Source organism: Lepidochelys kempii, chromosome 6, assembly GCF_965140265.1.
Source record: "Lepidochelys kempii isolate rLepKem1 chromosome 6, rLepKem1.hap2, whole genome shotgun sequence".
Taxonomy (NCBI): Eukaryota; Metazoa; Chordata; order Testudines; family Cheloniidae; genus Lepidochelys; species Lepidochelys kempii.
In genome coordinates, this window is record NC_133261.1 from 33028605 (window position 1) to 33044582 (window position 15978).

General features: G+C 39.1%; 1 protein-coding gene across 1 annotated transcript in view; it reads right to left on the minus strand.

Moving 5' to 3' along the window:
* Window positions 1-15978, minus strand: part of INSC (INSC spindle orientation adaptor protein) — a 153457-nt gene that overhangs the window by 64182 nt on the left and 73297 nt on the right. The window contains exon 8 of the mRNA XM_073350627.1: window positions 4787-4912. Within this exon, the coding sequence (XP_073206728.1) occupies window positions 4787-4912 (126 nt within the window). The remainder of the gene's footprint in view (window positions 1-4786; window positions 4913-15978) is intronic.

The window sequence follows — 15978 nt, forward strand, 5'->3', positions numbered from 1 at the left end:
CACAGCCTTCATCAACTTAATTGGGTGTTTATTCTCCACAGCAAGTCACATAGATCTTCACATCCAAACTTTCAAAGTTAATCTCCAATTTCTGCCTCTCACTAGAACTATGTAAAACTCGGGGGGGTTAACTGACAAGGATTCATGCAAAGTTTTTCTTCACTGGGGTCAAACCACCTGTATTTGGCTTTAATAATCTGAAACTCAAAACAACACTCAGTCAAAACCAAGTTTGAAGTTGTTTCAAAATCAATAAATAAGCATTCAGTAGCTCAAAAATATGTACAAATTCATGGTTTCAGGTTCTGCAGCAAACATTTCACACAGTCCTACCCCCATATAAAACGACCATTGTTAAAAACTCTTCTATTTTGTCTAACCTGCTGGACAATATTCTAGTCCTGCAAAGATTACTACCCATGTGTAAAGTTATAATGTGCTTCTGTCTTTCCAAGGCAGGGTCCCTACATAATATTAAATGTTAAGATTTTTCCTGACATTTAAAGGGGTTTTGCAAAGTTATTTCAGTTTCACAAAAAAAGTTTCAGTTCACAGTTGTTTTCCCATTCTTAAACTTATCTTTTTGCAGTAATTCACCATTTAAAATAATGTGTTTTCACTGAGGGACTCATAGCAATTTACAGCTCATAAATGGGCAATTGTACATAATGTACAATATTAAAAAGCTTTGTACGTACACCCCACCTTGTGCAAATGCTTTATCAAAGTAGCAAGTGTTGTCATCAGCCTCTTTCTGGAATCACTTCCATTTTAATGAATAGATTCCAGGTGTTTGGCTCCATGGGCCGTTTTAAATATTTAAAACAAATATGTACTGGTCAATGTTAATATTTGGGCAGCTGTTTGAATGAATATTTGTGAAGATCATTTGTTTTTGTTGCAGTTGCCTCAGTTCTAGATCCATGGAGAGTTGCAGCCTTTAAATGCATTATTTAATGCTTCACACAGGATAGGTATTAATTATATTAATTACATTTGTGGCCTGATCCTGCAGATCTTTTCCTCCAATGGGAGTTTTGACTAAGGATCACACAATTGAGTCTTGATGTAAGTGTTGCATTTTTACTGCAAAAATGTACAAGTACAAAAGAATCATGCCTTAGACCCCGATCCTTATAAACAAGCTATGCAGACACAGAATCCCTTTGACATTAATGTAGTGCAGGGGGCTGCATGAGTGGAAGCCATTGCAAGATCAGGGCTCAAGTGTTTCATTATGAAGTTAAATAGCCCATTTAGGCAAAGAATCCTCCGTGTTATATGAATATCTTAAATGAAACGAGGCTCATTGTCCAAGCAAGATGGCTTCACAATGAAAACATGTAGAAACACACTTTTTTCACATCTTCATTGTGAAAACGCCCATTTTAACTACACTTTGTATAAAGCAAACTTTGAATTGTGAAAAGGAAGGAAACTAAACATCATACATTTTTGCATGCCATTACACAGACCAAACATTATAATTCTGCACCGTTCTTTCCCTTAGATAATCCTCCTTATGGAGGAACCTAGCTGAAGAAAGCACATCATTGTCCTCTGAATTTTAAAAGGACACTATGAGTGATCCCAGTATTCATACTGTTCCCCACATATCACATGTACAGTATGGTCTTGTCCAAAACTCTTCTCCCGCTTCCTAGGGGTTTGTCATTAGACATCTGCATCAAATACATATCAGAAGAGGTAAGGCTGTATTCACAAACAGTTCTCCATACAGAACATTGACCAAGGTTAGTTTAACCTTCGTCCCCATCTCCCATAGAGTACCTGTTCTATGTCCTCATTATAGCTTCATTCATGTTAGAATTTCTTTATAATGTAATTATGCTACTTGAGTGTTCAAATATTTTAAAATCCATGAAAAACATCAGACTAAAGTGTACTCCCATTGCTTCTGTAAACACCACCACACTGTCTTGGTGGTTTCCCTACTTTAATAGCATTTACATCAGCCCAGACACGCTTATTCTACCACTGAATTTGTGAGGATGCATGAAATTGGAGAAATAAAAGAAAATATTTCTAACGTCTCCAGTTACTAAGCCCTATAATTGTTTCCATGAGTATACCATTCCCTGTTAGCTCAGCTCCCCACTAAATATTCCATTAGGTGGTTCTTTACAAGCATTAATGGGTTTGAAGCCTAATTGTCAAATAATGTTATTTTGTCTTGAATTATCCAATCCAAATTGTTTTGGATACAATACATCTTCAGTTTTAATGAATTTTCTGCATTAAAAGTACAGTATCAAAGTGGGCTGAAGTTCTAATGCTCTCCTTCTGGTGTTAAATGGCCTCCTTCCTATGGTCTGATGATGATGATGCACAGAACAGCAAGTTTAAATCCCAACTAGAGCTGGGCAACTTTTTTCAGCCAAAACATTTTTTCCACAGAAAAAATACAAATTTGGCAACACCAAAATGCTTTGCAAAAATCCTGTCCATTGCACTGAACTGTTTTAGCTGGAAATTTTTTTTTTTTTGAAAATTGAAACGAAGTGTTTCCATTTTTCAGTTCAATATTACTTTGTTTTGAATTTCTCCCTCTTCTTTCTGATGTGTGAAACATTCCTCCCTACAGGAACAGTTTACTAAATCCATAAACATATACACATCCTCAACAGCCACAAAATTCTAGCTGATAGAGAGATAGATGGCTGTTTTAAGGTTAGTATAGAGTAGTGGTTCTCAACCAGGGATCTGGGGCACCTTGGGGGGCTGCAAGCAGGTTTCAGGCAGGCTGCCAAGCAGGACCGGTGTTAGACTTGCTGGGGCCCAGGGCAGAAAGCCGGAGTCCCACTGCATGGAGTTGAAGCCTGAGGCCCTCAGCCCCGCCACCTGGGGCTGAAGCAGAAGCCTGAGCAACTTAGCTTAATGGTGCCCCTGTGGTATAGGGCCCTAGACAATTTCCCAGATTGCTACCCCTTAACTCTGGCCCTGGCTTTTATATGCATAAAACCAGTTATTGTGACACAGGTGGGCCGTGGAATTTTTATAGCATGTTTGGGGAGGGTCTCAGAAAGAAAGAAAAACGTTGAGAACCTCTGGTATAGGGGTCTGTCGTTTTCTTTTTCGTTTCCAATTTCCTAAGCTCCCTCAAATATGACTCAAATTCACTATCACCCAAGTATGCTCTCCTCGTAGAAGTCCTATTTTTCCACTATCAGCATGAATTAACTCTTCTGTTTCCTCATTAAATCATATCCGCCTAAATAATCATTATTGTAGATCTATCCCCTTTAGTCTCCATTAAACATTTGTTTAGTTGTCTTACTTTTCTTTAGCTTCTCCCTTTTCCAGCTACACCTCGCTTCTTTCTCCTCAGGGAAAAAAACAAAAAAACAAAAAAACCAGCTGCCTCTGCCACACATTACATCACTAACAATTGAATGTTCTTGTCACGAACCTTAATTCCGTTTAGCCAGACGGAGGAAACGAAACATCTCAACTCTGGCCCTTAATGGACAAGGCACAGATCCTGAGAAGGTGCAGATTTAGGGAGTGAAGGCCCAATTGACAAATGAGCTGGTGAATCCAATGGTAAAGATCTCAGTTAAAAATAGTCAAACCCCAGCAGAGAGTTGATTTTGTCCAAACTTGTCCTTCCCACCTCCTCTCCTCATTACAATCAGCCCATAGACATATAAGCACAAGGACAACTGCTTCTTCTTGGACTTCTGCAATGTCATCTTAATATTTGGTATGTCCTATATCAAGGGACTACATCCTGACTTTGCCAGGGGATGGCCTAAACTAGATCTAACAGGTTGTTTCCCCTCTAGCAGTTTTGTTGCCACGATTATTACAAACGTAATGGGTGAACTCTTGAGACTTCTTCCTTTGTTAGTCTGAACTAACACTTATTTCAACAAAAATGTGAGAAGTTATCATCTTCATTAAACCTAGGCTTACAGATTTAATTTTTGCTGCAGATGTGCTGTCATACTTTGCTTGAGTTCTGGGCAGTAAATTACAAGACATGTCAATGTAAAGTAGCAGTGAAATCATTTATCATTAACTTGAAGAGGCACATTATTCAACTGTAGAAGATGAGTGTTTTATGAAACACAAAGGATGAGATCATGATTTAGTGACTGGTAGAAGTGCTCATTTTCCTAAATATAGAAGTGTACTTTTGTGGGTGATGGTGGATTAAAGTATAAGCAGTCCAAATAATTTTGCGGGATAATGTTTTCATGTCAGCTATCAGTGTTAAAATGGTCTTATGACATGACTTATTGCTTATTGGTGCCTCTTCCTAACATTCAGCTATTATATTTGTCTCTATACTAATACAATTATACCCCTTATATGTCACCTCATTACTACAGAGGTGCTTTGCAGGGATGTCAGAAAAAAGGGCTTAAACATGTTTAAAGCTCTCCACATTTCAAGGGTTTGGGTTATTTGGAATATGGAGATTTCTAAACAAAGACTTTAGCAAGTTCAGAGGTAATTACTTCAATAATTTCTTGACACAGCCATCAATGCATCTACTTGCCTTATGGAAATTATCCCTACTTAGACAGATCATTTGTACAGACAATTGAATGGGATAATGTTATTGCTGAAACTAATAGTGTAAACATTGAAGATGTGCTCAGTGTGGGAAAATTGAGCTCATCACCAAGCAGGGTATCAAACACAAGCCTGAACTGAATCCAAACACATTCCCAAGTTACCAATTACTAGATGAGATTAATGATTGGACTCCACTGTTCTTGTTGAACAATCACTGTAAGGAGCATTGAAGTAACAATACCTTTTCCAGCTGGTGAATCCCTTCCTCCACACAGCATATAGATGCCAGTGTTCTGAGAGTCTGGGGATAAAGGCACCTGAAACAATCCTGGCGGCAGATCTTAAAGAGAGCAACAACACCTCCTTCCTGTAAGAGGAAAGCAAACACAGATCAACAACACTAATGACGACTTTGCACTTCATTGTTCTTTTTTTAAGATCAGGGATAATAAATGTTTTTTCAGTAATTTCTCCAAATTAACTACTGCCACAACAACAAAAAAGGTGTTAAGATTGCACAGAGGAGTCAAATTGATTAGTGCTTATAAATTAGGAGATGAAAGAGTAATGTAGCCTCAGCGGGAGGTGTGCTTAAACTATTGACTTTTACCATTTACAAACACCATTTTAATTAAACTTGTCATACAAGTGAAAATTATACACAGAATTATCATTAGAATTTCCAGTCTTGGGGTGGTAGCAATATTAGCTTGAAAAATTTAGCTGGGGAAAGAAGAGGTTCTGCCAGTAAATATTGGTTTTAGGGGAAAAATAAGAAACCCACTGCAAATACTTTACAATCTTCCAAATTTCTGAGTCTCTCTCTCTCTCTCTTTCTCTCTCTCTCACTCTCACTCACACACACACACACACACACACACACCATTATTGGCCTCATATGTTGCCAAAATGTTACAGGGATGCATTAGAGATTTATGTATGTGTGTATCCATACAAGTGATCATCCTTAAAACATATCCAATTTTGCCTTTATAAAAAGATAACATTATGGCACTTTTCATTACTATTCCAAAGGACTACTATTAATGTAAACACCACCTTTCAAATTCTGGGATTTCACATGAGAGGCAAGCTGTTCATTCTGAGGCCCAAATGACTGAGAAGACCTAGAGTATTAAGTCCAGCAAGGAGACAGACATCCTTGCATAATATCTAAACACATGCAAGGGTGTGAGCAGTAGTAAAAAGGAAAAAAAAAAAGTTAGGAATGGTGATAGCTGTTAGAGAAGTGAGGGGGAGCAGAATCCATAAGGAAGATTGCACTTGAGGAGTGATTGGATCTGGGGAAGACTCTGATGAAATTATGTAAACCCGAACAAAGATCTGGGTTCCGGTTGGGCATTGGGCAAAGCTAGATCTTACTTTGCCTAAATAAGTTTTCCCATCCCTAACATAATCATGTATATAATCATCTCTCAGACATACAGATGGTGCTTTGGTGCAGTCAGTCTTCTCCCCAAGTCTCTTGGTCCATTCCTCACTAAGTGGATACACACACACACACAGGGGGTGAAACTATCCCAAAAGGATATTAATGAAAATATCAAATACTGACATTCTGTTAAAATAGAGACTAATGAGAGCTGCTACAGAAAAGCTTAAGAGAAAAAGGTTGACCTTGTGATTACATGCACTGGGACTTGAGAAACTAGGCTCACTTCCCAGTCCTGTTACACACTTGCTTGTGTGACCTGGGGCAAGTCACTCACTCCCTCTGTGACTTAGTATCTCCATTTTGCTGATGGGAAACTAACACCTCCTTTCTCCTACTCTGTCTGTCTTGTCTATTTACATAAGGTTGAGTGTTTCTGACTACGTTTTGTACAGCTCTTGGTTGGGGTCTGTAAGTGCTATCACAAAACAGGTAAGAGTCACATCCCATATGACTCTGAATAACGTTGCAAACTCAAGAGATAAACGCTGATCCATTGACTGATTCCTAAAAATTAGTCAGAAGTATTATTAAATCCTACCCTTTATAAATCCTCAATTGGAGACAAATCCTGAGACAATCTGAGCACCTACAACTCCAATTGACTTCAGTGGGAGATGCATGCACTCTGAACACTTTAGAATTTGACTGAGTTTCTCCATTTTTCTGTGTATAGTTGACATAATGAACGACATCATTAATAAAGAGGAATAAATGTAAATATAAATTTTAAAAATCCAGACACACACTCACTTTCCATGTTTTTATCCTATTTTTATTAATTTGTTTCAAATGTTAAGGCAGTGCTTATACTACATATTGCCTTCAATTATGTAAAAGCAAAGATAATCAAGATGGAAGCATTTGAAATGTGTTCTCTCTTTTGTTGACAATAGATGAAAGAGCTTAGCCTAAAGCACTTGGAGATTCCAGGAACTAATAAAAATAATCAAACATGAACCAAATGACATTCAGTAAAGGTAGAAATCCTCAGGCATCTTCCTAAATACGCCTGAAAGGTCCACGTATTAAGATATTTTTCAATTTCACAGAACTGTCTTTTTGGTGTGGTTTTTTTCTTTGTTTTCATTTTTGTCTTCTTTTACTACTTGTGATGCCTAGAAATACTGTGACACACAGAACTTTATTGACATGGGGGTTATGGCATGAATATGAATCAAACATTGATTTCTGGAATGAAAATAAAATACTGTACGATTTTGCAGGCTCTATATATGAAAACAATACAAACAGTAGAAGAGTTTGTTTAGAGTATCTTAAATCTAACAAAGTGACACTACTTGAAAAAACATCAGAATTTTGAAAGATGAGCTCTGAATAAATCAAGGTAGAAATTTTATACTGTGCCTTTGGCTATGCATGTGTAATTTCCACTGATATCAATGGAAGTAGTATGCATGTATTTGAGAGCAGAATTTGCTCCTACAATCATCATGACAACGTATATAAAGTATATACACTGCAGAAGCACAAAACCTACCACATAGCTCATTACTGAATCTCTAAAATTAATGAAGGCAATATACTAACAAAATTACTTTATGTTTCAATAATACCTTTCTTCCATCAAAGGATATAAAAATGCTTTTCAAATATTAATTAATTAAGCTCAAAACACACCAATGAAAAAGATACAGTAGAGTTAGTGCACTGCACTTTTTCTAACCCCAGTGCAATCAGGCATTTGATTATTTCAGATTCTAAAGTCCTTGCAGTTTGTCAGATACAAAGAGGACACACTGAACATTGCTCTTTATTGAAGATCTGTATTTCTGTACTTCAGTCTTAATAAGTGAATGTTTAGAATGGATGACACAACTAATTCCCAAACAATGGTGGCACATTTATTGCAAGCTTTCTGTGTGATAACAGCCATCCTGCTTTTGTCTAACATGGGCAGAACGTGAGTTATCGACAACTTGCTCAGCAGGATATACTATCTATTTGTTTCATAGCTATGGGCTGTATTGAGATTGAAGAGATGTAAAGTGTTGATCATAAGTAATGAATCTAGGAAAGCCAAAAAGGGAGATTTCTGCTTCTGTACTGAAGTTTGAGATAAACAAACACCAAACCCAAAAGCTCTCAGTTGCTCCTGACTTCAAGGGGAGCTGAAGACTCTCAGCACTTCCCAGGATCTTGCAAGAACAGGTATCTGCACCTTTAATACTAATTATAGAAGGATTTAGCCTGATGGAGATTAAAATACGTAATAATTAGAGATGTGTGAACTAATTCAGAGAAAACAAGGAAGTTGAGCTCACAGAGCTGTGCCTGTTTCCAAGAGCTTCTGACATATCTAAGCCCACTTTCCCCTTTCCCACCCAAATTCTTGCTTGAAACCTGAGCCAAACTAAATGTACCAAAATGTTCCGGCAATCAGAATAGCATCTTATATTGTCTTCAGTTCCTCTGAGTACTGTAGGGACTGAGCACTCTGGGGCATAATTAAGGGGCTTGAATTAGAATATCAAGCCCAGTACTGGCAGCTTCACCCTTAGCATTTCTCTCTTGTAAGGAGACTATTAGCACAGTATTAAATCACAAGCCATTAGTATTACCCCTTAATTGTTCATCTGGTAATTAGATTCACTTACAGCAAGTCTGTTTCTTGAGTGGTATTTTTCCTTTATTTATGTACTATTTATTTGTTATTGGCTTTTGTTGGTTCTTTTAGCTGTCATGAAGCAGAATTAATTTAGAAACAATCTGTTTCACGTAAACCAATTTTCCACAAGTGCTAGACTCCATGGGTAAGATTTATAACTCAGGTTGTTGAGGTCTCCCTATGATCTCAAAGCCTAATGACTGATTTTTAATGATCATTCCATGATTAATGAGTCTTGACATGGAAGGTCCAAGGGAACAAAAATATAACAGACATACTGTAACAAAGAGAAGTATTTTGTGAAAATAGCCCTGCAATGGCCAGACAATGATACAGCCAGTAACTTATGCCAGGCCCTTGCTTTAATTCTGTTTGCTTTTAAAAGTATATACACATTAGTAGGGTCTCCATCCCATTGTCACCATGGCATGTACATGTACACACATACACACAAAATGGATTATTGTCCAAAACTTACAGCCAAATCCTGGGCTTTTTCTTTATTCAGAATAACACCACCACACACAAAACTAGTTTATCTGTTCCTAGGGTTTCCCCTTACAGGACTTCCTTTCTCCCTCCCTGTCTCTCATTTGCTTTAGAGATGCTACTTTTAATACTGCTGAGTAAGCACTAAAGTGACCCAACTGATCTTCTGCCAGGCTGGGTCAAAAGAATAACTCTTTCCCACCACACAGTTTTAGAATCTGACATAATGGCATGAACACTCTAGGTTTCACAAAAAACTGAAACTATTCGTTTCTAATTAATATAATGTGCCTTCAACAGGAATAACAGGCCAGATAGGTTTTCAGTTTGGGTTTTTTTTATTTCAGAATCTTTTAAACTTTAGCAAAGTAACATATTGAAAAAAAAGAACAAAAACTCCACCAAGAATCAAACAAATCAACCTCATGCAACTAGCCATACAACCTTACCATGGTTTTAATGCCCTAGTTCTTAGATAATCTGTGAAACCTGAAATGGGGGAGAGATGGAGGTGGGGGAAGAGGGCACAGACATGGGATGGAGATAGTAGATTCTGATGCTCAGGGAAAATGAGTCTAAAAGCTGCATGAACAATTTTGTGTGTTTGTTTGTTTATTATAAATTACTATCCCTCCCCCCCCCCCCCACGCTAGCTTTCACCAGTGAATAGTGGCTTGAAATAGGGCTAACGTGAAACATCAATATCTGAGGGGTTTGTGTGTGTGTGTGGTGCTGAGATTTCACAAAAAAATACATCAATTTTCACCTTGCTACTGAAGGAAATCGTGGACTCATTTCCAGGTTCCTTTTGCCCTGCACCTCAAAAAGTCACTTATGCCACTGCACAGTGAATACAAAAGAGACATAAAAATACTGCTATTCTGATCTGGTGTGTGCTCACTGTGCACTGGTGTAAGTGACTAAACAAGATGCAGGGTGACAGAGAATCAGGCCCAATAAGTTGTAGTGCATGGGAGAAATAATGATACAACTGCGTGATGCATCCACTATCCACATTTTTTTCAAAGAAGAAACATTAAGTTGGCAACATCTAAAGGTTCTTTGAGAAAGGGAACGTTTCTACTTCACTGTTTGGAACATATTTGGCACGAATTGTGCTACTGCCATATAAATATTAGCCATAAGTGAGTGGGTAAAGAACCTTCTGACCTTAGACAAACCACTTTTTCCTCAGACTCAACCCTGGGGTCGCACAATGGTAAAGAAGCCATTTGAAAGGATGCTTCTGACCCATTTGACAGTTCCATGTTTGCTCAAATAAGGCATTTTAACATTGTTTTATGGACACCACAGAGTGGAGCTCAAATACCAATTTAGGACAAATTAAGCCTCTCATGTTGTTGCCAGTTTCTACCAGTCATTCAGATTGCACTTGTAAGCAGAGTCTGGATGAGTTCTCCCCTGATATCTAGTGGTGAGGTGTGGGAAAAGACTTCAGAAGCCGATCTCGTTTGCATGGACACACCCACCCTGCCTAGGTGCTCAGCATGATGGGACTGCTTGCCCAAATGATCACTTGTGGCTGGTGTTGGATCCCCAGTCTCCTTATTATTGGGGCAGGCGTAATAAAGGGTTGCTACCCTTCTTATGTGAACCGAGGGCAGCAGAACTGTACCTGGCATACCCCAATGGAGGGACTGACCCTCAACTGAACAGCATGCGCTAGACTGGGTTCCAAAGACCAATGAGTTGTGAGATGGTGGAGACAGGTATGTGTACCTGGTGGTGTGGGCCCCGTTTAAGAGTCCCAGACACTATTTGATCCTTCCTCTTTCCATGGTTTAATAAAAAAGCTAATTTAGACTCTATTGAGAGTCTTGTTACATGCTGCAGAGCTGAAATCACTGACACCTAGGTCTAAGTATTAGACCTACTTTGGGACAGCGTCTCTATTGCAAGAGACTGCCCATGGTAAACCAGCAGTGAGGTTCTCCCACGAGCAGCTGAAATCACTGAGAGCTGAACTCACCAAGAGCTGTGTTAAGTGTGTGTGGGAGCCCTGAAGACATCTTGATGAGCGGGTAGCTGGTGGAGAGGCATGTCAAGTGGCTAGGAGGGCAACTGGTGGAGAGACGTGGCAAGCAGCCAGCAGAGAAGCTGGTGGAGAGGGCCAGAGCAGACCCCCACAGAGGTGTGGTGTCAAGGCTGATTCCCCATTCTGGCACTTTGAGTGCAGAAGGTGGAGGCCTGCAAGGACTCTAAAAATTAATACTTGCCACTCCAGGCTTGTATTAAACTCCCAAGGTTACAGCTTTTCTCTGACCTTGGATTGGCAGATGCTGCTACCCCCTAAGGGCAAAACCCCTTTGAGAACCCAGGAAGGCGCACTTGGAAATTCCTTCCTTTCCTAAAGCCTTTCACCCGCCGTCCAGGGAAGAGCTGAGAAAGGGAAAAAAAAGGAATCAGCTGTTGCCACCAGCTAATTAAACATGTGCACAAACCTTTTATGTCACAAAAATCCAATTCTTTTCTTAAAAAAAGGTAAATTTTATTAATTAAAAAAAAGAAGAAAATACATCTGGGAACTTAGGCTTTTGCTAGATTTAAAAAAAAACCCAACTACAAGGATCAAGAATCAAGAATAGCTCTTTTGAGGTCCAGCTTAAAGGTTACAAGCAAAACTAAAGCACCTGAGGTTAACACAAAGGAATCCATAAGCCATAAAGAAATAAAAGGAATAAACCTAATCGCATCTTTCTAGACATTCCCTGATTTACTTACATGTCTGGGGTTTCAAATGAGTCATTTCTGGGTACGGCACTGAGGATTTTTCATACCTGGCCCAAGCTTCTCACAGCATAACTGCTCCCTGTCTGCCTCTCCCAAAGAACAGACAAACAGACAGACAAAAGGAAAGTCTTGTTTCAATTTTAAAAAGTTCTAGCCTTCCCATTGGAACTGTGCAGGGAAATATTCTTTGTACTCTCTACATCCTGCCTACCAACACAAGACAGGGATAATCTGTTGCAGTGTGTATTGTTTACCTTTAATATCAACATCTTGTATGCTTTGAGTGACAACATGGAGTTAGGGACTTGATCCACATCTAGCCTGAACCATGTTGGCAGCTCTGTCCTAAAATTGCACCCATTGATGTTAATAGGACATTTGCCATTAAACTTTACTGGGGGCAAGATTAGACTCCAGATGAGTCAGCATGACAACACTGTACAGGCTGGATTCATGCATGCATTTTGTAGGGATATTTGGTATTAGCAAAAGTCATTTGTTTGCTAGAATTAATATTTATTATTTAGGTGTATTTGTAATTACAGCATAAAGCTGTTTGTGTTTCATAGAAAAACTCTGCTCTTAGCAAAGTGAACAGCACATGGATCAGTTATTCAGCCTTATAAAATCTCCCTCACAGTTCAACAGTTTAGGGACTGGCTTTCAGAAATGCTGCTCTCACACAATTCCAGTTAAGTCAAGGGGAAATGGGGGTGCTGAGAACATCTGAAAAATCAGACCCATCAGAATGTCTAACACTCCTTCCCAAGCACAGATGAAGATGCATCTTTGTGTGTCTACGTTCACTGAGGCTACCAATGTGGCCTAGCCACACTGCTACAGGTTATATTCTTGTCATTACCCAAGGTGGCTTGTCCATGAAAAGTACTTTAATGAGAGACTCCCCCCACCCCTCCAAAAAAAAAAAAAAAAAAGCCCAGGGTACTGTAGGCAGTGGTGATAACATTAGGTGGTTTCCCTCTGAGTCAATATTCTTTGAACCAAGGGTGAGCATCATGTAAGGGGCTGCTGTAATTGCTTGCGAAGGCCCTGACCTTCATGAAATTAAAGATTCCATAGCACTCAACCTAACATTCTGGCCATGGTAATAACACTCTACCTGCCTTCAGCTCCCCTGTGGTTTGTGTGTTGTTGCAGTGTGCTGTTAAACAGTTGTGGCATTTCACTCCCCAGTGTGCCTTCACTTCAGTGGTAGATGGAGATTCTTTTTTATATGGAGTCTGTATAGTCTTGGGCCTTTGTTAGAGGGAATCAGTGGGAGTCCCAGGAAGCATTCTGGCTGCCTCAGAATGTCTCTTAGAGCTCTGGGGTTTAGAAACTAGAATGGGAGCTCTGCCACCTTTCTACAGGATGATACATGTTCTCCTCTGACCTTCACTGGTAAAGTTCTGCTGGCCAATGTGGAACCATGTGCTAAGTCTCATTCTAGTGTCAGTAACAAACTTGTACTGTCCTTGCATTCAGGAAGTGAAAGTACTTGGTCTGTGGTTTGCCTCTGCAGAAAGGCAAAAAAAATAATAATAAGGAGTGGAGGAAAGACTCTCTCTCTCTCTCTCTCTCTCACACACACATCTCCCCTTCTGTCCACCTGAGCAGGTTCAAGATCATCATCATCTTACCATTGGAAATAGAGATCAGTGAAAAACTGACCAGTTTTGCTTACTTTTCTAGTCACAGCATTTATGCAAACACACTGAGATTTTCTCTACTTTCTTCACTATTTGAAATATTCAGTCATGTCCATGGCTTGCTTTCTGAGAGTATTCAAACACAAAAGCTTAAAAATCGTTTTTCCATGAGTATTTATAGTAGTAAATAGCACACAAAGGGTTGCAAATAAAGCCAAAGTGAATCCATTTAAAAACACAAACAACTATGTGAGAAATATTATTTTCACTATAGATCTATCTTACCTTTTGGTAAACTAGCATTTTATTTTCTTACATGGCACTTTAGCCCTTTTTATACATGTGCACGTATTTGTGTGCATGTGGCAGTTTAAAAATGTATATGGTGTTCGTATTTACTATATATTAGGGGACATTCATGACACCTTTTTTTTTAAAGTGAACATACACAGGGCCCGATTCACTACTGCCCTGCACCTTGTGTAGTCTTTTACACCAGTGCAAATTGGGTGTCAAATGCTACCAAAACTGAAGATCATCATTTTGCACTAGTGGAAGTAACTGCTGAGTCACACCACATCAGCCCACAATGTACATGTTTGTAACATTATACTAAATGCACCTGCATCATGTTCGCATTTCTTTTCACAATTGTAGAGATAAGACTGGACTTTTTAAACAAATGTTTATTTTGATAACATTAAACCCAAACCCAATATGCAATTAATGCTGTCTACAGGAGAGCTCTAAATAATTTGATAGGTTACCAAAACAAACTTGGCAACATTTCAACTATGGATTTTTAGATCAGGCCATACTAATGGTTCTGCTTCCTTAAAGGATGGACAAGCATTGGACTGAGTAATTAATTGAATACATCACAGTAACATATACAGATGTTGGGTTGCATTTGAAACCCAGCCAAATGGCTGCATTTTAGAGTGTGCAGATTTTCCTCTATAAAGCTGTGACATACTTTGCCCTCTTATCCCTTGTATAACCAATATTGATAGCTGCAGGTAATCACTTCAGTTCTAATACGCTCTGCAACGTTCATTAGAGAAACAATCTCTAGTTATAGCAGACTGAACTGAGGCAGCTAAATGACAGCAGAATTTCCAGAAGCACCGTAGAAAACCTTAAAGGTCTCATTAACAAGGAGACAGAAGGCAAAGGTGGTTTTAAGCCACCTTTCTGCTCCATAATCCCGGGACTGGCTAGAGGCCTAAAGAGGCACTTGCGCCAGCTTATAAATCTCCTGAGAGGCCATTATAAGTTCCAATCTATAGAGCACAGTGTGCTTCAGCCCGTGAAACATCTTCTCCCACTCCCAGTACAATTCCTGCCTCAGGAAGTGAAAGAGAAGATCATGTCATTTGCTATGCTGGCTTGTATCAGCTGGGGATTCCCTCACATTGAGAGAATACTTGGCTGCTCATTTAGAGTAGATGTAAGGATCCTTGCACCCTCAAAATCTATCTCAGACTTCCTGTGTCTTTGGGTAGGTTATTTAGCCTTTCTGTGCCTTAACTTAGGGCAGGTCTACACTATGGGCCTAAGTTGACCTAAGTTATACAACTCCAGCTACTTAAATAATGTAGCTGGAGTCGACATACCTTGGGTCGACTTATTGCGGTGTCTACACTGCACTGGGTCGATGGGAGAAACTCTCCCGTCAACTTACCTTATGCTTCTCGTTACAGTGGAGTACCAGAGTCGATAGGAGAGCGATCAGCAGTCGATTTAGCGGGTCTTCACTAGACCCACTAAATCACCGCAGTGTTGATCCTCTGTAAGTGAAGACAAGCCCTTAGTTCTCTATCTGTAAAAATGGGGATAACAATACTTCCCTTCCTCACAGTGCTGTGTTGCGAGGATAAATACATTAAAAATTGTGAATCACTTCGAGATTTGCTGATGAAAAGTGCTATATGAGAGTTAAGTGTTAGTATTATTACATGCCAATAGAATCCTCTTTGTACGAAAAAGCCATTCTGCATAAAATGGGTTGTTTTCCTCCCTCCACTGGGCTCTATGCAGATGCATCTTTGCCAATTTCCAGGAGCAGAGCAGGGGGGATACTACTCTCCATTACATTTTAAAGTAAAGATGCTGCTCAATAATCATATAAATATAGTAGCACACTTGTTCTTCTTGGTATTTTGCAGAGCTATTGAGTTAAATGTTTAACTTGAGGATTTAAAGAAAGTTTATTAAGTGGTACAAGATAAGTATATTATACTAGGTTGTAAGGGAAAATGAACTGCAATGAGGCTAACAAAATAAAACTGTTTTTTTGTAAACTCTATTAGTGCCCAACCTACTGGAAGTATTTTCATTGACATCAGTGGGCTTTGGATCAAACCCTATGTTACTTGTTCATGGTTTGCCAATATTTATACAGATCCTGAAAATGTATGTTAGAGAAATTGACATCAATTAAATTATACAAATAGCATAGG